General features: G+C 39.2%; 1 protein-coding gene across 7 annotated transcripts in view; it reads left to right on the top strand.

Annotated features, from left to right (window-relative positions):
• Positions 1–610: 610 nt before the first annotated feature.
• LOC118897873 (phosphodiesterase 4D interacting protein) overlaps positions 611–26540 on the top strand; it is a 218171-nt gene continuing 192241 nt past the window's right edge. For 6 of the 7 annotated variants that reach the window (XM_036857374.1, XM_036857557.1, XM_036857384.1 and 3 more), the window contains exon 1: positions 611–858. In XM_036857374.1, coding sequence (XP_036713269.1) covers positions 626–858 — 233 coding nt within the window. In that variant the 5' untranslated portion in view covers positions 611–625. The remainder of the gene's footprint in view (positions 859–26540) is intronic. The other variant, XM_036857445.1, reaches the window with a different exon arrangement.

Below are 26540 nucleotides of genomic sequence, written 5' to 3' on the forward strand. Positions count from 1 at the left end.
ATGACAATCAGAAAGTCTCAACAGAAAGGAAAATTGAGGTTGTTTAGGAGAAAGGTTTTTACAATAACTAAAGGAAAAATTGAAAGGAAAAGATTTTAAATGAGGGGATAAGAAGGGAAGAGAGGGAAAGGAGGCTAGACAACAACCTGGAGAAGTAATGATTCTGAGGAGAATAATATAAAATATAAGAGGATGACTGATTTGGAGGGTGGAGGACAAAAAACCAGGAAAATATGGAGAGAGGGAATGAGAAAAGGAGAAACTTTTTGAGGTTGGAAATTGAGGACGGTGACAATGAAGGAGACAGGAAGAAAAAAGAAAGCAGGTCTGGGAATGAAAAGCTCTCCAGGTTGAGGTGGTGGGTGGAGAGAAAAGGGGGAGATGACAGAGGGTTAAGAGGCAGCGGCGGGTGTTTGTGCGAGAGGGACCGAAGCAATCTGGGCGGAGCAGGTGGCCGAGGCAGCCGCGGAGGAGGCCTGGTCTTTCCAGGTCTCCACCACGGCAGTGGCAACTGGAGTGGATGGTCATCCACGCCCAGAGGATGCGCCCTGGCAGTGCGGGAAGACCTTAGGAAAACCAAGCAAGGACGGTAACCAGGACTGGGCTGGCCAGGCCCGTGAAATTCATGAAGAGGACTGACAGCGGGTCCTGCAGCCGCCGCCGCTGCGACTGCGGCTGCTGCTGCCGCGCGTCCAGCCGGGCGCGCCACGCGCCCTACTGGTCCAGGGACGCGGCGCGAACCCCGCAGTCCTCACGGCAGTCTCCCGGCCGGGAACGACGGCATCCCGAGCCGTCCGGGAGCTGGGCAGCAGCGGCCGAGGAGGAAGAGGCAGCCGCGGCAGCCGCACCCTGGATGAGGTGAGAGCAGCGCGGGAGCCCCGGAGGCTGCAGACCGCACCGGGAGTGGCGGCGCCCTTTGCGCTGGGTTAGGAGAACCGCTTTCGGGGCTGGGACCCACGGGCTGCAGCCCCGAGCGCTTGGGAGGGGTTGGCACAGAGTGACATTAGCTTGGAGCAAGTTGGAGGGCACGGCTGGGGACAGGGGGGTGATGGGGCTGGTGGCGGGGACGGGTGGGGGAGAGACAGTAGGGAGTTGCCTAGAAATACAGGTGTGGCGCTGGATTGTACCGGACTAAAGCTTAGGAAACCCAGTCTCTACCCCAAGGTCTTTGCTTAACGTGTAGTCAACGGCTTTGTTGGTGGAGGTGAGATGGAAGGCCATGACGGTTGGGTCGAGTCAAAGGAGAGATGAACACATGATTCAGAAGGCCATGCCAGGTTGGAAGCGCTAAGAATGGTAAAAAAGATAAAGGACCAGGAAATGTGTGTGGGTGTACAGTTGAAAGAGTACCCACTGCCTTATCTTTTCCTTTTTTTTACCTCCCAATCTTAGATACAGACAGCAGGGTGGGGGTTGGTGATGGTTCTTCCTTCCTAGGCCACCTCTCTTCTCCTGCAGAGCTGGAGCCTTGCCTATTGGCTGGATGACGCTGAGCAAGATGAGCCCCACCTAAACCCAGTCACTTCTGTTGCTCTGGCTTGGAAGACCAGACAAATTAGGCCCAAATTTTCTTCATGTAGCAGCAGCAGGATGAAAGTCTGCCATACATACTATTTTTTTGGAGAAGAGACAGATTGTGCTGCTGACTTTTTGAAATAAACATTTCCTTGTCAGAGCATCTTTAGCTTACTCTTTTATGCGAAGCTAGCACTCATAAATCAAACTACAAGGCAATAGTGGTTTCAGTATCTAAGCTGCCATTAACCAGCTGGGATCTGAAAAAAGTTTCTTCATTTCTCTAGGCCTGTTTCCTATGCATAAAATCAGGATTTGGGTCTTTTGAGTATTAATTACAGAACTAAATATTAATGGGATCTGTATTTTGTGTTCAAGACTATGTTTTATTTGTGAATGAGGAAACTTAATTTATTCACAGACAATTGTATTTATTCATCACACTGTCCACTGTTTGAGAAAACTGAGTCAGACTATTCAGTTAACAATACTTAAAGGAATCATATTTCTATTAAGAAACTCATGATAAATTATTGCTTTTAAGAAGGAATGAAGCAAGAAGTATTCATTATTTGATTTTTTATAAAGTGGAATTTTAGCCCAAACATAATTACTTTTTAAAATTTTTTAATTTTTTTATTTATGGCTGTGCTGGGTCCTCGTTTCTGTGCGAGGGCTTTCTCTAGTTGCGGCAAGTGGGGGCCACTCTTCATCGCGGTGCGCAGGCCTCTCACTATCGCGGCCTCGCTTGTTGCGGAGCACAGGCTGCAGACGCGCAGGCTCAGTAGTTGTGGCTCACGGGCCTAGTTGCTCCGCGGCATGTGGGATCTTCCCAGACCAGGGCTCGAACCCATGTTCCCTGCATTGGCAGGCAGATTCTCAACCACTGCGCCACCAGGGAAGCCCCATAATTACTTTTTTAAACATGCGTATCTATGGTGTGTTGACTATTTTTCACAGATTACTTTGGAATTTTTTTTAAAGCCTGAAACAAAAAAAATTAATCTGAATATATATTTATAATTTAAAGTTTCTTAACTACTTTATATTTGCTGGGGTGAACTCTTTTCATCAAAAGAAGCATTACCATTGCAAAATTTTAAATGTGTCATGACTCCTTATCCTAAAGATGTGATTTTTCTTTCTGTGCTTGGTAACAAAAAGTTTGTAGTGTTAGAATTAGTTCTCTAAATTGTGGTTTAATTGTTAAAATAGAAGGTATATGCTTTCATTATTTCCTTAATAGTTATTCACCTGACATATCTCTACATTCATCTTAGTTGATGTGATGAGGCTTGAAATGTTTTTAAACATTTCAGGAATACTCAAATGAAACAGTGTCAGAAACTTCACTGAGGTTGGTGCTACTCTGACCCTCATTTAAAATCAGTTCTCTAGGAATGTGCAACATACTTTTAAAAACATACCTGTCTTGGACTTCCCTGGTGGTGCAGTGGTTAAGAATCCGCCTGCCAGTGCAGGGGACTTGGGTTCAAGACCTGGTCTGGGAAGATCCCACATGCCACAGAGCAACTAAGCCCGTGTGCCACAAATACTGAGCCTGCGCTCTAGGGCCCGCGTGCTGCAACTACTGAAGCCCACCCACCTAGAGCCCGTGCTCCCCAACAAACAGAAGCCACCGCAATGAGAAGCCCGCGCACCGCAACGAAGAGTAGCCCCCGCTCGCCGCAACTAGAGAAAGCCCACACGCAGCAACAAAGACCCAAAGCAGCCAAAAAATAAAATTAAAAAAAGAAACCAAAACCAAGGAAACAAACAAAAAAAACTACTCCATATTAAAAAAAAAAAACCCAACAAACCTATCTTAGCTATAGTACTAGAGGTTTATGAGTATTAGAGGCTTGCACTTGGGAAAGAGTGTCTTTGGTATCCAATTTTCTAACTCCCAATCAACTAAAACTGGAAGTAAGCAGCTCATTTTAATTCAGTGTTTTTTTGGGTTTTTTTTAAATCAAGCAATGATGGTGGAGGCCAGTACAAAACTGGATGCAAAACTACCCTCAGGTAGTTGAGAATCTATAGTTCTAAACTCTGCTCACCTAACTACAGTACAGAAAAAGGGCTATAACAGTAAGATGGACTGTGGAAATAAAAAATAAATAAATACAAGACTACTATATAAACCTAGAATGGCAAATTACTAATTTATAATGAGGAGTCATCTTAGGGAACTAGACCCTCTTTTTTTATTTAAGTGAGGTCTCTTGGCATACTTGCCACATTTGGAAGCCAAATTATAATCAAAATGTTGTTTGTGAAACTTGAATTTAGAATAAGGAGAATTAATCAGTGAATTCTAAATTTTAAAAAAAGTAATAGCTTCAAACAGAGTATCAAAGGATACAGATGGGTTCTTTCTTCCCTGGATGGTGAGTGGCATTAATGATCAAACTCTCTTCTCATGCGCACCTTCTTTTTTTCGCTGACATGTTATTACTTCAGGTAATGGTCTGTTTGGCTTGGGAATCTTTATGTCTGTTTCACGTGTCTGCATATTTCTTCTCTGAACCAGTTTGTCTTCATTGTAAAGTTTAAATTCCAAATGGCAAGCTTACTTTCCTTAGGCAAAGTTCATGATGGGGGTATAGGGAAGTGGGGCTGGGGGACCTTGTTATAGCCCCTACATGCTGGTAATACGAACCACGTGGTTAATGGTAACTGGATATGGCGCTAAGAGGCAGAGGATCAGAGAGGGCTTCACACACACAGGAGATGAACTTTTTCTGGCCTAACAAGATAACGAAGCCAGGGTTGGATGGGAAGTAAATTTTATTTTATTTTTTTTTTAATTTTATTTTATTTTTATTATTATTTTTTTAACATCTTTATTGGAGTATAATTGCTTTACAATGGCGAGTTAGCTTCTGTATAACAAAGTGAATCAACTATACATATACATACATCCCCATATCTCTTCCCTCTTGTGTCTCCCTCCCACTCTCCCTATCCCACACCTCTAGGTGGTCACAAAGCACCGAGCTGATCTCCCTGTGCTATGCGGCTGCTTCCCACTAGCTATCCATTTTACATTTGGTAGTGTATATATGTCCATGCCACTCTCTCAGGAAGTAAATTTTAGCAGAGGGATGTAAGCAAAATGTATGGCCCTGGGAAAATGCCTTATTGAAGTGAGACGCATGCTGTGATAGAACTTTTCTATGAGGATTTAATTCAAAGGTTTTCCTCTTTCAAGTATACAACTATTTAAAAAGAGGAATTAATTGAGTTGCCAGATTATGGCAATGTGCCTCAATGGGCACTGTGAAGCCTAGCAGATTGCACATTCTAGGTGGATAGCCTGGAAACAGCAGGCAGCTATTGGAGGTTGGGGGTGGTGGGAAATCATGTCAAAGAAGGATCAGTATACTTCTAACATCAAATTTCAACCATTGTGTCTCTTTAGCCATCTCTCTTTTTGTTATTTTCTTTTTTTTACTGCTTTATTGAGATGTAATTGACATACAGTAAACTGGGCAAATTTAAAATGTACAATTTGAAAAGTGTCAATATGTGTATCAATACATACCTGTGAAATCATCTTATGTCCATCATCCTATAAAGTTTCCTTCTGCCCTTTTATAATCCCTCCCTTCTGTCTCGTCTTGCCCCAGTGACACACAGGCAACCACTGGTCCTTTTGTCACTATATGATAGTTTGCTTTTTCTAGAATTTTATATAAATGGGATTATATAGCATGAACGCTTTGTTTTTGCCTGGCTTCTTTCACTCAGCTTAGTTATTTTAAGATTTATCCATACTGTTGTGGGTATCAATAGTTCATTTTCTTTCATTGCTGAGTAGTATTCCATTGTATGGATATACCACAGTTAGTTTATTCATTCACCAGCTGTTGGGTTGTTTCCAGTTTTATGGCTATTACAGATAAAGCTGCTGTGAATGTTTGTGTACAAGTCTTTGTGTGTACATATGCTTTCATTTCTCTTGGGTGAATTTCTAGGAGCAGAACAGTAGGCATATGTTTAACTTCTTAGGAAATTGCCAAAATCTTTGCCAAAGGGATTTTACCTTTTACATTCCTAGTAGAGATGTATGAAGATCCCTATTTCTCCACATCCTTGCTGACATTTGTTACTGTCTTTTTTTATGATAGCCATTATAGTGACTGTGAAATAGTATCTTATTATGATTTTGATTTGCAATTCCCATTGACTACTGATATTGAACATCTTTTCATGTGCTTTATTACCATCTGTATATTTTTGGTGAAGTGTTTGTTGAAATGTTTTGCCCATTTTTTGTGGAGTTGTTTGCTTTTTTATTGTTAAATCTGAGAGTTCTTTATTCTAAATACAGGTTTTTATTATATATGTACTTTGTAACTATTTTCTCCCAATCTATAGTTTGTCTTTTCATTTTAGTAACAGTATCTTTTGAAGGCCAGAAGTTTTTAAAATTTTGCTAAAGTAAGTCCAAACTATCAAATTTTTCTTTTAAGGATTTTGCTTTTAATGTTACATTTAAGACACCATTACTTAACCCAAGGTCACAAAAATATTTTCCTATGTTTTCTTCTAGAAGTTTTATAGTTTCATGTTTTACATTTAGGTCTATGATCCATTTTGAGTTAACTTTTGTATCTAGTACAAGGTATTGATCAAGGTTCTTTTTTTTGCATGTAGTGTTGTTCCAACACTGTTTCTTGAGAAATCTATCCTTTCTCCATTTAATTGCCTTAGCACTTTTATTGAAATCAATTGACCATATATATGTGAGTCTATGTCTGAATTTTCTATTCTGTTCCATTGATCCATTTGTCTATCTTTAGACCAATACCATACTATCTTGATTACTATAGCTTTGTAAGTCTTGAAATAATGTAGTGTAAATCCTTCAATTTCATTCTTCTTATTCAAAATTGTTTGGGCTATACTAGGTGCTTTGCATTTCTATATACATTTTGGAATCCACTGGTCAAGACAGACAAAAGTCCTGCTGGGAATTTGAATGGGATTGTATTGAAGTCTATATATTAATTTGGAGAGAATTGATATTTTAACAATATTGAGCCTTCTGATCCATAAACATGGTATATCTCTTCATTTATTTAGGTCAGTAGTTCTCAACTGGGGACAATTATGCCTCACAAAGGACATTTGACAGTATCTGGACACATTTTTGATTATCCTAACTCACAGCAAGGGTGATACTTGCATTTAGTAAATAGAAGTCAGGAATACTGGTTAATAATCTACAATACATAGAACAGTTCTAACAATGAAGAACCATCCACCCCAAAACATCAATAGTGAGTGAGGTTGAGAAACCCTCATTTAGTTCTCCTTTACTTTTTCTCAACACTGTTTTATGGTTTTTAGCATATAGAATTTACATATCTTACGAGACACATGCTTAAATTCTTCATATCTTTAATTCTATTATAAATGATAATGTCTTTAAAATTTCAGTTTCTGATTGTTCATTGCTAGTTTATACTGTTTTTTGTATACTCATCTTATATCCTGTAGCTTTGCTAAATTCACTATTTAGTTCTAGTAGATTTTTTGTAGATTCCATAGAATTTTCTACATAATAATTTTGTCATCCACACAAAGAGAGGAAGAGGGAGGGAAGGAGGAAGAGACAGAGAGAGACAGGGAGACAGTTTTACTTCTTTCTTTCCAATCTCTATGTCTTTATTTATTTATTTTGCCTTGTTGCACTAGCTAGCACCTCTAGTACAAAGTTGAATTGAAATAGTAAAAGCAAACATACTTTGCCTTGTTACTGATCTTAAGAGGAAGGCATTCATTCTTTTACCATTAAGTTTATACCTGTAGGTTTTTCATAGGTACTTTTCATCAGATTGAGGAAGTTCTCTTCCATTCATAATTTTCTGTGAGTATTCATTAGGAATGGATGTTTGATTTTACCTCTGATGAGATGCCTATATCATTTTTCTTTTTTATTCTATTAATATGGTAAATTACATTGATTAAGAATTTTAAAATCAACATTGAGTTCCTGGAGTAAATCCCACTTAGTCATGGTATACTATCCTTTCTATACTATTGGATTAGAGCTGCTGAAATTTTGTTAAGAATTTTTGCATCTATGTTCAGGAGGGATATTGGTTTGTATTCTTCACTTGTAATGTCTTTGTCTGGATTTGGTATAAGGGTAATGTTTTCCTCATAAAATGAGTTGGGAAATACTCCCTCTTCTTCAATTTTTGGGGGAGAGTCTGTGTAGAATTGGCACTATTTCTTCCTTAAATGTTTGATAGAATTCAAAGGAAAATTATTAGCATAATGTCTTCAAGGTTCATCCATGTTGTAGCATGTGTCAGCATTCTGTTCTTTTTTAAAGGCTGAATAATATACCATTATATGTATATATCACATTCTGTTTATCCATTCCTTCACTGATGGACATTTGGGTTGTTGCTGCCTTTTGGCTATTGTGAATCTTCTATGAACACTGGTGTACAAATACCTGTTTGAGTCCCTGCTTTCAATTGTTTTGAATATTTACTCAGAAGTGGAATTGCCGAATTATGTGGCAATTCTATGTGGAACTCCCATACTATTTCCTACAGCGACTGCACCATTTTACATTACCAATAGTGCACAAAGGTTCTGATTTCTCCACATCCTCACCAACACTTGTTATTTTCTGTTTTTTTTGGTTTTTTTGTTTTAGTAATAGCCATCTTAATGAGTGTGAAGTGGAATCTCATTGTGGTTTTGATTTTCATTTTCCTAATAATATTTTCTAAGGTCTCACATTTACTCACATATTTCCCATTTCCAGTTTTCTTTATTAGTTTGCTTAGATCTAGATTTCAATCTTGTATCATTCCCCTTCTGCTTGAAAGAATTTCTTTAACATTTCTTATTCTTATTGTGCAGATAAACTGTTGGGGAATCCTTTCAGATTTTGTGTGTCTGACAAAGTGTTTTTTCCACCTTCATGTTTAAAAGATATTTTTGCTGGTTATTAGGACTGACTACATAATTTATGGGGCCCAAAGCAAAATGAAAATGTAGAGCCCTCTCTTCAGAATTATTAAGAATTTCAAACCATCAACAGCAGAATATTAGGGGAATTCCCTGGTGGTCCAGTGGTTAGGACTCGGTGCTTTTACTGCCAGGGCCTGGGTTCAATCCCTGGTCGGGGATCTAAGATCCAGAAAAAAAACAAAAAAACAAAAAACAGCAGAATATTAAACCAAACACAGTCTTTTTGAGCGTAGTACCCTGTGTGACTATACAAGTTGCACACGTAAAAAGTCTACTCTGCTAGTTATAGAATTCTAGGTAACTTTTTTTTTCAGTCTTTTAAGGATGTTGTTATGCTATCTTTTAGCTTGCAATTTTTCTGATGATAATTCTGCTCTCATTCTTATCTTTTTTCCTCTGTACATAATGGAGGTTTTTTCCTCCTCAATGTTTTAAAATTTTTCTCCTTTATCACTGATCTTAAGCAATTTGATTACAATGTACCTTGGTGTAGTTATTTTCATGTTTCTTGTGCTTTGGCTTTGTGGAGCTTATAGTTTTCATTAAAGTTGGACAATTTTCAGCCATTATTTCTTTGAAAATTTTTTGTCACCCCTTCTAACTTTTTTCCTTTGGGAACTCTAGTTACACATGTATTAGACCACTTGAATTTTTCCCACAGATCACTGATGCTTTGTTCTTTTTTTAAAGTCTTTTTTCTCTTTGTTTTATTTTGGATTATTTTTATTCGTATGTCTTCAAGTTCACTAATCTTTTCTTCTGCAGTGTCTAAATTGCTCTTAATCCCATGCAGTGTATTTTTCATCTCAGATAATATCTTTTTCATCACTAGGAGTTTGATTTGTGTCTTTTAAAAAAATAACTTCCATATATTTTACTTAACTTGGTCAATCTTTATTCTACCTTCTTGAATATATGGAATGTTATAAAAATGGTTTTAATTCTAACATCCATGTCAGTTCCTAGTATGTTTCTAGTGATTTATGTGATTGATTTTTCTCTTCATTTTGAGTAGTGTTTTCCTGCTTCTTTGTATACCTGGTAATATTTGATCAGATGCCACATATTGAGCATTTTATTGTTGGATTCTAGATAATTTTTTATTTCTGTAATTATTCTTGAGCTTTATTCTGGGACATAGTTAAGTTGCTTTGAAATAGTTTGACCCTTTTGGGTCTTGTTTTTAAGGTTTGTTAGGTGGAACCAAAGAAACATTTCATAACTTTCCCCTTTACTGGGCTGATACTTCTTTGAGTACTCTACCCAATATCCCATGAATTATGAAAATTTTTTCTACTTCTGTTGCTGGAAAAACAAACTCTTCTCATCCTGTATAAGCCAAGAAGATTGTCCCTCTGATTCTCTTGTGTGGTTCTTACCCCAGCCTTAGTTTCCTCATACAAACATGCTGATCAGTACACAGCTGAATACTCAAGGGGGTTGCTTTGCAGATCTCTGGAATTTTCTCTCTTTTCTGGTACTCTGCTCTATGAACTTTTGCTACCTTGGCCTTCCCAAGTTCCTAGCTTTATCTCAACCTAGGGAGATAACTAGGCTCTGCCTTGGCTCCCTCTCTTACCACTACCAACTATAAACTCTCTCCAAGAAGTAAACTAGGGCAGTTGTGTGCCTCACTTTGTTTCTCTTTTCTCTGGGATCACTATCTGTGTTGCCTAATATCCAGTGTCTGAAAATCTTTCTTTCATATATTTTGTCCAGGTTTTTAGTTATTCCTATCAGCGGTGAGTGGTAATAAATATGGACCCTGTTACTTCATGCTGTTTGGAAGTAAATGTGGCTTTCTAGTTATCTTTTAAATTGCATTTTAAAACCCTGGCTATACATTTGAATTACCTAGGGAGATTTTTTAAAACTTATGTACAGGCTCCACTCCAGACCAATTAAATCATACTGTTTCAGATTGAGGCCCTAGCCTCATGTACAAAAGCACTCATGTACAGCAAGTTTAGAGAACCACTGAATTAAAGAACTGTTGCATTCATAAACAGTTCTGAGGGACTTTTGTGTTCTGTCACTCCAACTAAGACACAAAGGTGGTTAGGTTTTTGTTTTTGATAAGCAGTGTGGAGCTATAGAAGGTTTTAAAGCAGGGTAGTGATGTACTTAGATCTTTGTTTTAGAACCATAAGTGTGACAACTGTGTGGGAGATGGAGTGAAGTGGGTTGAGTGGAAAGAAAGGATAACTAAGAAGCTGTTACAAATGGTTTGGGGTCTGAGGTTACAAGGGCTTGAACTTAGGCAGTGGTAGTAGGAATGGTGAAGAAGGGATAGATTTGAGAATTTCTTTTTTTAAAAATTTTAATTAATTAATTAATTAATTTTTCATTTTTGGCTGCATTGGGTCGTCATTGCTGTGCATGGGCTTTCTCTAGTTGCAGTGAGTGCTAGTGGGGCTAGTCTTCATTGCGGTGCTCGAGCTTCTCATTGTGGTGGCTACTATTGTTGCAGAGCACAGGCTCTAGGCGCATGGGCTTCAGTAGTTGTGGCATGCGGGCTCAGTAGTTGCGGCACAATCAGTAATTGCGGCACGCAGGCTCTAGGGCATGCAGGCTTCAGTAGTTGTGGCTCACGGGCTCTAGAGTGGAGGCTCAGTAGTTGTGGCCCACGGGCTCTAGAACGCAGGCTCAGTAGTTGTGGTGCACGGGCTTAGTTGCTCCATGGCATGTAGGATCTTCCCGGACCAGGGCTTGAACCCATGTCCCCTGCATTGGCAGGCAGATTCTTAACCACTGTGTCACCAGGGAAGCCCCTAGATTTGAGAATTTCTGAGGTAGAATTGATGGCACTTGTTGATCAATGAAGTATGGGAAGTGAAGAAGAGGGAGGAAACAAGAATTACTCTTAAATTTCTAGGTCAACTATGGAATGATTACTAATGTCATCTACTGAGAGATAATATGGTAGGAGAAGTAGATATCAGGGAAATGAATTACTTTCATGTGGGACATCCAAAAGGAGGTGTCTTGCAGAACTGTATCCTGACCGCTAAATCTTTCTGGGGCATAAAAGAGAGAAAACATTTAAGTGCATATCTTTTGAGTGTGTTGTATGGTTTTGAACAGATGTTCAAAAATGTATCGTTCTGCTTTTATTTGATTTAGGTTAACATTAAAATCTGTTTGCATTTCTTAGGCATATATCAGTTTACATTAAAGTAAAGTAGATGTCTTCTAGATGACAAGGTATCACGTCAGGGATTATTGCAGACATTTGTTTTTCTTTCTCTTTCTTTTTTTTTTGGCTTTTTTTTTTTGGAGGGGGGAGCATTTACTCATTCCTCCTTTCTCTGGACAAGAACTCTACATCTCCTTTGGAGAATTACCCTTTTTTTTGCCATTGCTTTATTAAAGTCTTATGCGATGGTCTATTAAGGTACCCTGCCCTCTTCTGGATAGATGAGGGTAATGAGACCCACACTAGTATAACCAGACTCTCTGCATGAACATCGCATTTTCATGGAGCAACACAAGAGTAGAAAAAATGGTTGGGACCAATTGGTTTCTTCTTGCTACCTGGGTTCTTATTGCTTCCCCTGCTTCTGTCCCTTCTGAACCCTTTTTTTTTTTTTTTTGAGTTTTCAACTGTTCTGTTGGTTCTGTGGGTCTCCCCTTCCAGTATCCTCTTTTTAGAAACTAAATTTAGCCAAATTTAGTTCTGGTGAGGAGACAGACAGTAAACAAGTAAATAAATATACAAATAAAATGATTTCTAGTAGTAATAAGGCTTACAAGGAAAATAAAATAGTCATTGGTTAGAAAGGAACGGAGGCAGATGATGGGAGAGCCTCAATTGTAAAACACTTAAGGTAGGAATAAGCTTGGTATGTTTGAGCAACACAAAGAAGACCAAGGCAGCTGGAACATGCTAAACAAAAGGAGAATGGCAAGAGATAAGGGGGATGAGGTGGGCTGGGCTAGGTCACCTGAGACATTGTAGGCCATAGTAAAAAGTTGATTTTATTCTAAGGACATTGGGAAACCAAGGAAGGGTTTGAAGCAGGAGCATGATATGATCTGGAAAATGTTTTAAAATATCACTCTGCTATTGTAAAACAGACTTTAGGAGTGAAAGAGTGCTTCTAATAGTGGAAGCAGGGAGGCTGCTTTGAAGACTATTCCAGTAAGTAGTACAGATATAAGAAAATGGTGATTTAAATCTTGGTGCCAGCAGTGGGGCCGGTAAGAAGTGAACAGATTCAGAATGAGTTGGAGGTAGAGCCAACAGGATTCATTGGTGTATTGGATGAGGGGAATGAAGTTTAAAAAGGAGGTATCACAGACCTTTTAAAAAAGAGTAATTTAACTCTAAAATTGCTCTAAAAATTAAGTCTATAAACGGAAAATAATTGTAATGTCAGTTTAAAAAGAAAGAGAGTAATTTTTCCTCATAGTCTCAGGAATTAATTCAGGGATGGGCACTGACTCAAGTTAGTCCAGACAGGATTCTTCAGGAACCTTCTGAAAGTGGCAACCTTTCTTCTAATGAATGCGAACCTGAAGGAGAATGTAAGCCTGGGCCTGCTGGCAGATAACTTGCTACCTTGCAGACACTGAAAATAAAACCAGCACAGAAAATAATTGACAGAAGGAGAGAGAAAACTCCATTTTTGGAGTCTCTGTATTAAGCCGTATTTGAAACCACTGGTTGAGGTTTTTGCTTAACCTTAGTTGAAGTTTTATCCCCACTCAGTATGGTAGTGGTGGTGTTTAGGTGAAGGGACAAAATGATGACAGTCACGCCCATAGAGAAGACCCTGGATAATGTAAAAAATACCTTCACAGAGGGTCGTGTATGTTGACCAGATGGTGGTAGTGTTTATGGTGGGAAGGTGTAGCAGGCAGGGAGATGTTTGCCTTAGGACACTGCAACCTCTTCTTCAAGTTACTTGTTCTCTCAGTCTTGTTTGCCAGAACATACTCATAAGTATAGGGGATTTGTACTAGATCTCACAGGAGTTCCAAACAGAGTTCGTAATTTAGATCTTTGATCACTGACATCCATGGCAGCAACATTATCATTGTTATTATTATTACATGTATAATTTACATTATTAATAATATTTATTGAGTTCTGGCTACATGCCAGCATTATACATATCTTAAGCAATGTATAAGCATAAGCTCGTTTAATCCTCACTACAATTCTGTGAGAAAGATGCTATTATTATCCCTGCTTTTTTAGAAAGCTTAAATGATTTGACAAGATCACACAGTTATGAAGTGGTAGAGGTGGTGCTCAATTGGCAGGTGCTAAATTTTTGTTTCATGTGCATTAGAGTCATTATTTTTCTTCATCTTGTATGCTTTAAATTCTTTTTCCTTTTAATGGCCCTAGATCTGCTTTTCCTTAAAAAACAAATCAAAACAAACAAAAGCAACAAAAAGCCTTTGATAGAGCTTAGACGAAAAAATGGTTTGGTCTCCAAATTAGCATAACAAGCGTGAAATGTCATCTGTTTTAAAATAATAAACTGCATTACTAAAATCTGACCTTGTGAGGATTTGCTTTCAATTCACATGGCAAAATGCCTGAAGGTCAACACAGAGAAATGAATGACCTGTTTAAAACAAAAGGAAGTGTACCTAGACATGAGTGAGAGTCTATCAAAAAAGCATCAGATAGCTCCATATTCAGGTTAATAAAATTAGGTGAATTGCACATTTCAAAAGAGAATCTGGGACACTGTGCAAATAACAAAGACTTAAAGCAAACTGGGCTCACTGCCCAGAACAGTGGGCACATGTGGGGGGCTTTTCACCACTCTGTGTGTGCTCATGCACACCCACATTTAACCATACAACATTCGCCCAGAGAAAGTGGAACCAATAATAGAATTGTCAACATGAACAAGTGATCTTAGTATACAAACAGAAACAATACCATGTTTCGGCATCCTTTTAGTCTCCATAATATTCCAATCTATAACATCTTTTTTGCCTCATTGCTATATAAATCTTGACTTTGGAATCTCCAACTAAATATTGAAACTAAAATGTACAGCTTTATTGTTGTTTCAATAAGAAGGCACTTCATGGATTTCACATATCTTCTAAAAGAAAAAAAAATGTTCTTGGTAGTAATTAAAAGCACATCTGGAAAGAGAATGCTTAGGCAGTATATTCTACAGAATGGTCCTACAAAAGTACTACTTATCATTCCCTTCATTTTCACCATAAATCTACTTTCCAGTTGTGCAGCCTTACATAAATGCTCTGAATTCCTTGTCCTTCTTTACTGTAAAGAGGCTAGCTTCTTTGTGAGTGGGAGGGCTGGATCTCTAACTCTACAGCATGACCTTGGATTGAGGGAAGGTTCAGGAATCTGTGTATCAGTTATCTATTGCTGCATAGAAAATTACCCCAAAACTTAGGGACTGTGATGGTTAATTTTATGTGTCAACTTGACTGGATCACAAGGTGCCCAGATGTCTGGCTAAACATTATTTCTAAGTGAATCTGTGAGGGTGTTTCCAGATGTAATTAGCATTTGAAATTAGTAGACTGAGTAAAGCAGATTGCCCTCCCCAATGTGCGCAGGCACCATCCAATCCACTGAGGACCTAGATAGAACAAAAAGATGGAGGAAGGGAGAATTTGTTCTCTCTCTCTGCCTAACTACTGAACTGGGATATTAGTCTTTTGACTTCGGACTGGGACTTATACAGTGGACCCTCTAGATCTTAGAACAACACCATCGAATTTCCTGGGTTCCCAGCTTCCAAAAGCAGATCAGAGGATTTCTTAACCTCCGTAACAACATGAGCCAATCACTTATAATAAATCTCTTTCCAATACCAAGAGTGTGATTACCAAGGATTATTGGGGGCCCTCTTAGAGCCTGGCTACCACAGTCTGCATCCGTTACCTGAACTCCTGGAAATTAGAGGAACAACGGTATTTATTCCTTTCCTTCCTTCCTTCCTTCTAGAATGAGACTATTACAAATCAAGCACAAAAATCAAGGAGGAGTATAACCAGAGCTGAGGCTAAAGACTATGCCAAGCTATGTATGTCTTGTTAAAGATTTTTGACCGTATCTTCAGAACAATAAAAACCTCTGACTCTGCTAGCTCAGTCAGCTCTCCAAGCATCCCTGGAAGGTATTGCTGGCAGTGACCAGCTCTGGCCGTCTTCTTGGATGCCTTAGGGTTGAGGGAATTGATTTCTGGGTAGACAGTGTAACCTGTTTGCAGCAAAAGAGGGGGACTGGTTGGGGAGCTCTGCCTTAGATAACCTATTGGGAGACCACGCTGTACATGTAGTTTAGTTTCTAATATAAATTAGCAAAGCTGCTTTCAGACTGGTCAGGGCTTGGGAGAGCCAGAAACTGGGGGAATATATGCAGTTTAAATAACTATTAATAGTGATATTAATGTTATTAATAAAAGTAATAACTATTGATTTTTAAATTATTAACTTTCACAATCATTTTTCATTGTTGCATCATTTCTCTCTTGAAGTAATAACTAAAATTTTATGTTTGAAGGATTACCAGAATTTCAACATGTAAATCATATAAGGAGGTTTTCACTCCAAATAATATCTTGAATACTTACTTGTATCTGAGAGTGATTGTTCAGATATTAACAAAAATCTAGATGGCATACTTTATTTGTAGTACCGGCATGTTATGCTGATTAGCTATTATGGGAACCCACATGAGCACAAGTTCAGAGATGTAAGATGTAAAAAACAATATGAAGTTAGCATTCAGTTGTTGGGTTTGCCAAAGCCAAAGCCAAATAACAGATTTTGGCTCAATGGCAATGCCAAATTTTGATGTATCTCTAAATTTCATACCCTCTTTATACTCTTCTAGTTTGACACAGGGGCTAGTTTTTCTCAGCCTTCAACTTCAGCTCTGCAGTGGCTGCAGCTGTTTTCTCTTTTCCTTGCTTCAGTGAAACCTTAAAAGACTTTCACCTCCCTCCTTTTCAGCTGGCCCTCAAGACTTCCCTTCCCTTTGCCCCGTCCTCTCAGGACAGTTCCCTACTTGCTCTGTGGATGTCAAGGAGCACCAGAAGCAAGGCCCAATTCCTAAAAATAAAGCTATTGGAAACTGAGCTAAAAAGTCAGGCCCTGCCTTCCATAAAAGAAAACTGGAAGCAGAGTCTGGCTCTCGGTGAAGGAGCTGTCAAGAACCTGGCAAATGGTTCAGCTCTCCAGGCTAATGTTCAGAGCTATGACTCTAACATCCTGCCCAAAGAGTAGGTTTTTTAAAAAAAATTTGTACAATGGACCCAAGACTAGCAAGACAGGCTGTCCTTGTGAGGCCGATGTAGGTAGAGAGGCAGAAGGAAGGCCTCCGTGCCTCACCACTAGGAACCAGGCAAGCCACATGAAGGAACATGCAAATGCCTGGTGCCTACAGAAGGCCTGGCAGGTCAGGTGTTGATCATACATAGGGGGATTGTTGGTGACTGTGGTTACCTGGACCTTTCATGTCCCAGCTAATGGCCAAACAAGATACATTGTAAGGCTGAGTCCATAAGATAGGTTCTGCCAGCAGGGGCACCTGTAGGGGTTTGCACTGTCACACCATCAGCTCTGGTACTCATGGGTGAGCAGCTCTTGCCAAAGGAGAGGCTCCAGTTTGATGAAGTTTCCTAAGCAGCTGGAATTCATTACAGCCTTTATGGAGGAGGTAGCGTGGCTACTTTGATTTCCAAAGCCAACTGCAGTTCATGTGACAGACTAAAGGTGAGGCAGATTTGGTTTTTGAGTTGAGTGAGCAGGTACCTCAAACTGAGAGTAAGGGCTCAGGGTTTTCTTAAAAAGGATAGGTGCTTGAAAATTCCATTCTAGTTATATTAGCAGCAACTCATGAGGTAAACTGTTCTTTTTTCCCTCTTCCACCATCTCCCCTTCTCATCTGTTCTATTATCTCCCTGATGCCCTATAAAACCCAGAAACGTTCCCTTGAGCCTTAAAACTATTTGGGAAGGAGGTTGGAAGAGCTGGCCTTGGCTCATATAGTCACTTTTGCCCTGTGGTGTCTTAAAGGTGCCACCTGATATCTGGCAGTTCATTACACACAGAGAGCTGTTGCCAACAAGGTCAGCAGAACACAGCATTAGAGAGTACTGGTTTGGCTCTTGTCACACCACCTGGGATGAACAACAGGGTGCCGACCAGAGTGAAGCAAGTAAGGCGCTCACTGCCAGGATTATGCACATGCAGATCCTGTCTTTATTTAAGATTTTGACATTTTGTTCATTATGGGTTTTTTGCAAGAATTTTATTTTTTAAAATATTGCATTTGAATATTGCATTTGTCTTGATTACTGAGCTTCTGACATCTTTTACAATTTGTACCACAGGTGACTACCTCCCTCCCCTCACCTTAGGTCCAGGCCTGAACACCTTCACAGTTGAATCAAAAGCTTGAACCAGTTGTCAGCCCATCAGTACCAGGAAACTTCTGGCCTTGATTTTTCCCTCCCTCTATCTCCTGAGAATTTACCAAAGCCAACAAATAGAAGATGCAGTAATTCTTTTCTTTATATCACAACCTTTGATTTAGAATCAGCTAGTATTTCTATACCTATTGGTATATCACAGACCTAGCCTAAAAATGGGAAATACTTTTTGTCTAATTTAAAGATTATTTTAGTTGAAAAGAATCACAGTGGTTAAAGTTGGGTGTGTTTGTCCTTTTACTGAACTGATATGATCTAGAATGGATTAACTCTTATGGCCACTCTACTCATGTGAACTTTGCAAGGATAAAGGACTGTTGGGGTATGCTCAGTTTTTGTCTAGGATTGCCAGATGTTTGATATTGAACTCCACAGCTCAGTATTTTGGCTTCTTATATGCTAAGATGAAAATGAAAACAAAAGTGCATATACAAATGAGGGATTTTTCTCATTAAAATTTTTTCTTGATTGTGTGAGTCTTTCTGGGGCTGTATCTCAATATTTCTGAACCCTTGCCAGCTTGGAGAAAGGGCAAACAGCTGTTCTAAGCTGCCAAGAAATTTACTTCCAGTAGTGCCAAGTGTAGAAGAGGGAATTTGTCTCTGTTGTATATTTCGCCTTTGTCCTTGGAGTGATTATATTGATGAGCCCTCTTGGTTATGCAGATTTAAGCCAAATAGCTACCAGGGAGAGCTCCTGATATTAATTAACAATGCAAATACATCAATCAGATTCTGTTTAATAGTGACAAAAGCTGACCTGGGAGAGCTAGTATATTCTTTTACATAATCACAGTAATTTAATAATTTTAGTTATTCTTAGGAGATACACACTGAAATATTTAGGGGTGATGTGTCTGCATCTTTCATATGGTTCATCAGTAACTGTGTGTGGGGGAGAGAGAGAAAACAAATGTGGCAAAATGTTAACAATTGGTGAATCAAGTGAAGGATTTGTAGAACTTCATTGTACTATTTTTGCAACTCTTCCATATGTTTGAAAATTTTTAAATTTTTCTCAAAATGGAAGGTTTTAAAAACTGATTCACATTGTAGATAAATACAACGTGAAAATGAAAACAGAAGTGCACATACAAATGAGGGATTTTTCTCATTAACATTTTTTTCTTGATTGTGTGAGGCTTTCTGAGGCTGTATCTCAATATTTCTGAACCCTTGCCAGCTGGGTCTATATACATGAAAATGTATATATAGATACATCTATATGAAACATAATATATATATATAAATGTGTGTATATATATATAAAGCCTTATCTATCAAGGAGACAGAACACCAGGGATTCTTAGTGTCTGCCAGAATTTTAAAGCCAGAAAAATCCACCTTGATCAATTGGGGGACAAGCTAGTAGATGGTATGATATGAGAAACAAAGACAGGGACCATAGCTGTATGGCTGCCTTGTCCTTAGCAATATGTTTCCTAATTCAGAATCCAATCTGAGCTCGAAACCAGGATCATCACTGCCTTTAGTTATAATCTCCATGGGTTTTTTAAGCTGCCTAGGTTGCCTGATACATGCTTCTTGGCCGTGGACTGGAGCTGCTTGTCCGGTCCTGGAAAATGACTCGGGTTTTAGTGATGGTGAAATTGTCATGAATGCCTTGAAAGCTATTTGTTAATTTATTCCAGTATTGTTTCTGGTTCCAGAAATTTATTTATTAACCTTCACATCAGTCCCTTCAATTTTTAAGGCCCAATATCTATGTTCAAAGCAAGGAGAATTATCCAGGTAATTCACACAAGTCTTTCTTCACTGTTCTAACTCCTTTTTCCTAGAAATTTACATACCCCATTTCTTGCATGATTCCCCCTCCTCCAACATCAGATACACATAAATAGTGGGTGTTGAAAAGAAGGGGATTGTATGAGTAAATTACCACCAGCTGTCTGAAAGCTTGGTCATAATTTCTTTCCTTGAGGTTTTTGTTACAGCTGACCGACAAGGCTAGCTAGTGAAGTGTGAATAAACACACACACACATACATACACACAGTCCTCAAGACAGGGGGAGAAGTTTTGAGATAAAGGGAGGAATACAAGACGGAGGAAGTATCCACTTTTTTGTCCCTAGAACTCCACCCGGGAAGTGGGAGAACCAGCTTATTCAGCTTCCTTGCCAGTGTCTTGGTCTCATATGATAAATCAGAGAGCTGAGAAATGGAAAATCTGGGTCACTGGCCTAGCCCGAGAGAGCAGTTTGGAGCAGAACTGAAATTAAAATTCACAACTTCTATACAGGGTTGGAATCCTGCCTGGTTTGCAAACATTAACAAAAGAATAGCTGTGATTTATTGAATGCTTAAAATGTGCTGGGCAATGAATTAAACACTTTTCTTGTATTATTTCATTTTGTTCTCACAACTACCCTATTATGTTGTCATTATCATTACACTTATTCTACAAGTGAGGAAACTAAAACACAGAGTTTAAGTAACTTGTCAAAATCACAAAGCTGGAAATTGACAGGGCTGATCTGAGCCCAAGTCTCCCTTAGCCAGTGACATCAGCTCTGCTGCACAGCTCTTCCAAATGAATGGGACCCTAGGCAGTCACTCAGAGGAGACTGGGAACATTTCTCCTTCTACCAATGAAAACTTAAATTAATAAAACTACTGTCTTTTGCAATCCTAATATATGATAAAGTTTTTTATCCCTAGCATCCTTCAGGACCCTACTCAGACACTACCTTCTTTATGAAACCTTCTCTAATCAGATTTAATTAATCACTCCCTCCTTTATGTTCCTCTTTGTACCTTTTTGGTAGCACTTACACAATCCGATTTGTATTATGGTTTGATGAATGCCTGCCTCACTCCCCACACTAGATTTTAAACATGTAGTACAATGCCTAGCACATGCTCTGTAAGCATTTGTTGAACCAATGTTGAATTGAGTGAACTAAGGTAACCAAGTTGTCCCTGAGTTTTATCAGCTTGTGGGAATAAATGAAGTCTCATGAGCATTAGCTACCTTTGAACTCCCACCTTTTCATTTAGGAAATGAAGTATTTTACAAAGCCCCCTTCCCCATCACAAGTATTTCTGCTTATCCCAAGGAGTGCTTCCCAATCTCTCATAAACTGTTCCTGGTTTTGATTTCTGGTGCTCTGAGACACAGCTGCCACTTACTATGTATAGTCCCCAGAGTCACACATCTCCCCAGTCCCTGCCCCACTCCGGCTACTGAAGGGCAGATCTTTCAATTCATATAGTACTTATAACCTTTTCTCTCCAGGTTACTTGCATGGCCTGGGTAACCAGGTACATCCATCCAAGCCTCAATTCTGCCAATTAGATTCCTCTGTTGCACTAATAATACAGATAACAGATTTGAATTTATGAACTCTATTGGACAGTTTTTCACCACACGAAGCTCCAGTTTTACTATACCTGGGAACCTGTTTCTCTTACTGGCCTATCATTTAGTCTCTCTAAGGCCCCATTTCCTCACTTATAAAAGAGAGTTGCCTTGCTGGGTTGCTGTCTTAACACTGCTGGGTTTCTCTTCATTGCACTTATCACCATCTGGCATATTGTAGTTATTTCTTTGTTTATTGTCTGTCTATCCCAGTAGACTGTAAACCCCATGAAAACAGGGTCTTTGCTGGTTATTTTTTTTAACTGCTGTGTCCCTAGTATATAGAATAGTGCCTGACACATAACTGTCCTCAGTAAGTATTTTTGAATGAATGAATGAAATAATATATCAGAATTATTGTGTACATTTTAAGGCATTGCTCCAGTTGTCTATTTCTGCATAATGATGTACTTCAAACAACACCATTTTATTATATCATGTGATTTTTGTGGGTCAGGAATTTGGACAGGTCTCAGCTGAGCAATTTGTCTGCTTCATGTGGCATTCACTGGGTCACTCAGTAGTATTCAGCTGAAGGCTGCTCTGGAGGTCCCAAAACAACTTCACTCACATCAGGCATAGAATCCGAGTGATGCCTGGTGCCTTCATGTGGACTGCTGGGTAATATTGAATATTTCACAAGTGGTCTCGGGGCCTCTCCTCAGTGTCTCTACAGCAAGGTAATCAGACTTCTTTCATGGCAGCTCAGTATATCAAGAGACCTAGGTGGAAGCTGACCCAGCCTCAGAATTTAGGACCTCACGCCACATTCTATGGGTCAAGAAAGTCACTAAAACCAGCCCAGATTCAAAGGGAGGAGAATTAGACCCCATCTCTCAATGGGAGAAGTAGCGAAGAATTTTCAACCATCTTTAATCTATGATATTCTTGCATCTTTTGGCCATAAACATTACTATATGCATTGCTTACTTCCTCCCAAATCCCCCAGAAGTTTCACAACTTTTACTGTGTCGGTTCAGAAGTCCAGAATCTCACCATCTAAATCAAGTTCAGGTGAAGAGGAGGCTTCTGGGGTCTGTCCTCTGGGGTTTTTTCTTTGAGTCATTCTTCTTTTTTCATAAGAAATGGTCCTTTTCTGCAGTTGGGTAACTTTCTCAGCCTGCTTCCCCTCAGTAGCTGGTTGAAGGTCCAAAGGTATCTTTTCATGCTGTGCTGTCTTAACCCCTTTCAGTCCTTGCTGGTACAATTTGCTTAAAAACTTTGAGGGCATCTTTTGTACTAATTTATAATCAAGTCTCCTAGACAAAAGACATACAACTTTTTATTCTGAAACAAGGTCTTCTGTACCTTGGGCTGCCTGAGAGGCTGCTGTAAAATAATGGGCCATTAAAATTTTAGAAGTTCTTTTGTCTAGTGGAAAGGCACACCCTTAAGATTCGTACTGGCCTCTTTGTTTAACTGAAATGGTATATGAGGTGCCACCTTAAACCTTCTCGAGGTCTTAACCATGTGTCTAATAGTTACATCTTGGATTTGATTTTTTTTCCCTGAGACTACTTCTTATTTTGAAAGCTTTTGCTATTTGGAGAAACTGAAGATGAGAGAAGCAGTTTGATTTCTGAATCTAGCAAATCCTGGCTATATTTACTCTAAATTCTGCTTAAAAACTGAATGGTTCTTTTCTTTTTTTAGCCCATCTTTTTCTATCCATATCTCATCATATGTGGTTAAAAGCAACCAGTTAGTACGTTTGAAATTCTGCCTAAAAATTTCCTTTGCCAGATCTACCAATTCATTAGGTGCATTTTCTATTTTCCACATTCCCACGGGTAATGGTTTTGCTAAATTTCTGCCAGTATATAACACAGGTCATTTTTTTTTCAGCCCCCAATAATATTTTCTTCACTGTCCTTCACAGTCTCTCTAGCAGTCTCCTCAGTGTCCTTCCAGCTTTCACTAATCCTCTCCTAGAGGTCTTTACAGCTTCTGCTGCATCCAGGTCCCAAAGGCACTGCCACCTGTGTTAGGTTTTTGTTATAGCAACAACCCACTTACAGGTACCAAATATGGTTCCGCTATCTATTGCTACTCAGTAAACTACTCCAAAACTTATGGCTCAATGCAAAAAAACATTTTATTAAATCTCATGGTTTTAGGGATCAGTAATTCTAGCATAACCCAGCAGGGCAAATTTACTCCATATAACCACAGCTGGAGCTGCTCGATTACATCCAGCTGATGGCTGAACTGATCTAGAAGGTCCCAGACTGCTTCACTCATATGCCAGACACCTTGGTGGGAACTGGTAGATGGTCAACTAGGCCCCTCCCCATCTCCGTGTAGTGTCAGGGCTTCTCCACATGGTTTCTCTAACATGGGAGTTTGTTATATGGCAGCTCAGGGCTTCAAAAGCAAGTGCCTTCAAGAGTCTTGGATGAAGGTGCGAGGCTTTTTTTTTTTTTGAATTAGCCCTGGCAGGCCCAGAACATCCCTTATATTGTAGTCTATAGTCAGTTAATTCTAAGGCCAACAAAGATTAAAGGGGAGGAGAATTAGATTCCATCTCTCAATGGAAGAAGAAGGAAAGAATTTGTGTCCATCTTTACCACAGACACTCTATCCTTGCCTGCAGAATGATTCCTCTCTGCAAAGGACATTTTTTAAACCCAAGGTTAGAGAGGTGGACATGGAGCTGTGAGGGACAAAGGAGACATCTGCTGACTAACCAAGTCAGTTGGGCCAACTGCAGTGGGCAGTTAAACGACAGACGCTGCAGACATCATCCTCCTATCTAAGTCTCAGTGAATGTTAGGGGTCAAAATCAGGGAAGCAGTGCACATAGTGAGTGGTTAAGCATGACGTTATGGAGCTAGACTGGTTTCAGATCTCAGCTTTGTATACTTAGGCAATATACTTTACCTCCCTGTGTCCCACAGTAGTCACTTACAAAACAGAGTTAACTAGAGCCTATCTCATCATGTTATTGTGAGGATGAAAGGAATCGGTACATATAACACTTTTAGAAGAGAATATGGCAAAAATATGTTAGACATGGTTATGTTTATTATTGCCTTATAGTTCATTGAGTAATCTATATCAAGAGCAATAGTCCTGAGCTTCCCTGGTGGTGCAGTGGTTAAGAATCTGCCTGCCAATGCAGGAGACACGGGTTTGAGCCCTGGTCCAGGAAGATCCCACATGCTGCAGAGCAACTAAGCCCATGTGCCACAACTACTGAGCCCTCCTGCCACAACTACTTAAGCCTGCATGCCTAGAGCCCATGCTCCACAACAAGAGAAGCCACCGCAATGAGAAGCCCACACACCGCAATGAAGAGTAGCCCCCACTCAACACAACTAGAGAAAGCCCGCGTGCAGCAATGAAGACCCAACGCAGCCAAAAAATAAATAAGTAAATAAATTTATTTAAAAAAAAGAATCTGCCTGCCAATGCAAGGGACACGGGTTTGAGTCCTGGTCCAGGAAGATCCCACATGCCACAGAGCAACTAAGCCCATATGCCACAACTACTGAGCCTGCGCTCTAGAGCCTGCGAGCCACAACTACTGAGCCCACGCACCACAACTACTGAAGCCCACGTGCCTATAGCCCGTGCTCTGCAACAAGAGAAAACACTGCAATGAGAAGCCCACGCACCGCAACAAAGAGTAGCCCCCGCTTGCTGCAACTAGAGAAAGCCCATGCACAGCAACGAAGACGCAACACAGCCAAAAATAAATTAATTAAATTAAAATTTAAAAAAAGAGCAATAGTCCTTTTTACCCAGAGTCCAGCTGGGGAGAAGGAAGAGAAAGGAAATTTAAAAAACTAAATAAATGGAAGGTAAAAGTACCACTGGAGTATTTGGAGCTGAGTATGAAGACAGAGATACTTTCCTATTTTTTGTCCCTTATCATCAATTTAGACATTTCCTGAAGCACAATCAATTGACCATTTCAAAAGCAGTGTACTCAGGAAAGAATAACGTTAACTGGTTTAATTTATCAACATTATCTATCCAGATTCTTTGAGTTCTAATCCAGAAAACTGGGAGAGATATGTAAAAAAGAAGATGTGTGACTTTCTACCATAATGATCCATGGGATCTATAGTCTTCTCTCTGCCTTGGTCTCAAAATGAGTTAAAAAATAAAATGAAATGAAAAAAATTTTAAAAAGTGTGTCAGGATAGACCACATTATGCTGCAGTAATAAATAGTCCCCAAATCTCAGTAACTTAATACAACAAAAATGTATTTCTTGCTCATTCCACATGTTCAATTTGGGCCAGCAGGAACACTGATCGTTAGAGTCACTCAGAGACCCCAGTTGATGAAAACTTCATCTTGACAAATATTGTCTTCAAGGATCAATACAACAGTGGAAAATTGACAGTAACTGGTAGATTTTATTGTTGTTCCAAAATACCCCTTCTGCACTCTGTGGGCAGAGTGTACTTTTCTGCACCAAGGACTCTGGACTTGGGCATGTGACTTACTTTGGGGAATGGAATATGGCAAAAGGGACAATGTGTCCATTCTGAGCAGAGATTTTAAGAGACATCAGTCTCTGCCAACTCTCTTACACTCCTGTACTCTACCATGAGAAGAATATTCCCCAGGTATCCACTGCTTCTTCAGTGCGGGTCCTGGAATGAGAGCTACATGAAACAGACTTGAACCCATGCCCAACCAAGCCATACCTGAACCACAGATACTTGAGTCGAACTGGATGTTTGTTGTACAATGCTGATATTTGGGAGCTCTTTGTTAAGCAGCATTGTCTCAGCAAAAAGATGACTAATACAATGACAACACAGCAGGATTTCATGACTAGCTACTACAGATAATGGTTTTCAAGTAAGCATATAAAAGAGGAATACTACTTACTAGTTAGTATTCTGAGAAATATAAAGTAAAATGAGATGATATTAAATTATTTATATACTATATAGATATAGACATATCTAAAATACCTTATTACTATTAAGTTATTTGTTATCTATTAAATAAGGAAAAATTAAAATGATAAATCCTAGTGCTCTTGAAGCTGTGCAATATGTTAAAATTAGAAGGTCCTTTTATCCTAAAATTCCTATACCTTAAGAAGTTATACTAGGGAAATAATTCACAAGACTAAAATAATGAAGGTAGGAAAACTTCATTAAGGCATTGTTTATAAGAGTCTAATATTAGAAACAGCATAACTATGCAGTAATAGAATATTATTAAGTAAACTATGGTTA

Source organism: Balaenoptera musculus, chromosome 1 (genome assembly GCF_009873245.2).
Source record: "Balaenoptera musculus isolate JJ_BM4_2016_0621 chromosome 1, mBalMus1.pri.v3, whole genome shotgun sequence".
In the NCBI taxonomy this organism is placed as follows: domain Eukaryota; kingdom Metazoa; phylum Chordata; class Mammalia; order Artiodactyla; family Balaenopteridae; genus Balaenoptera; species Balaenoptera musculus.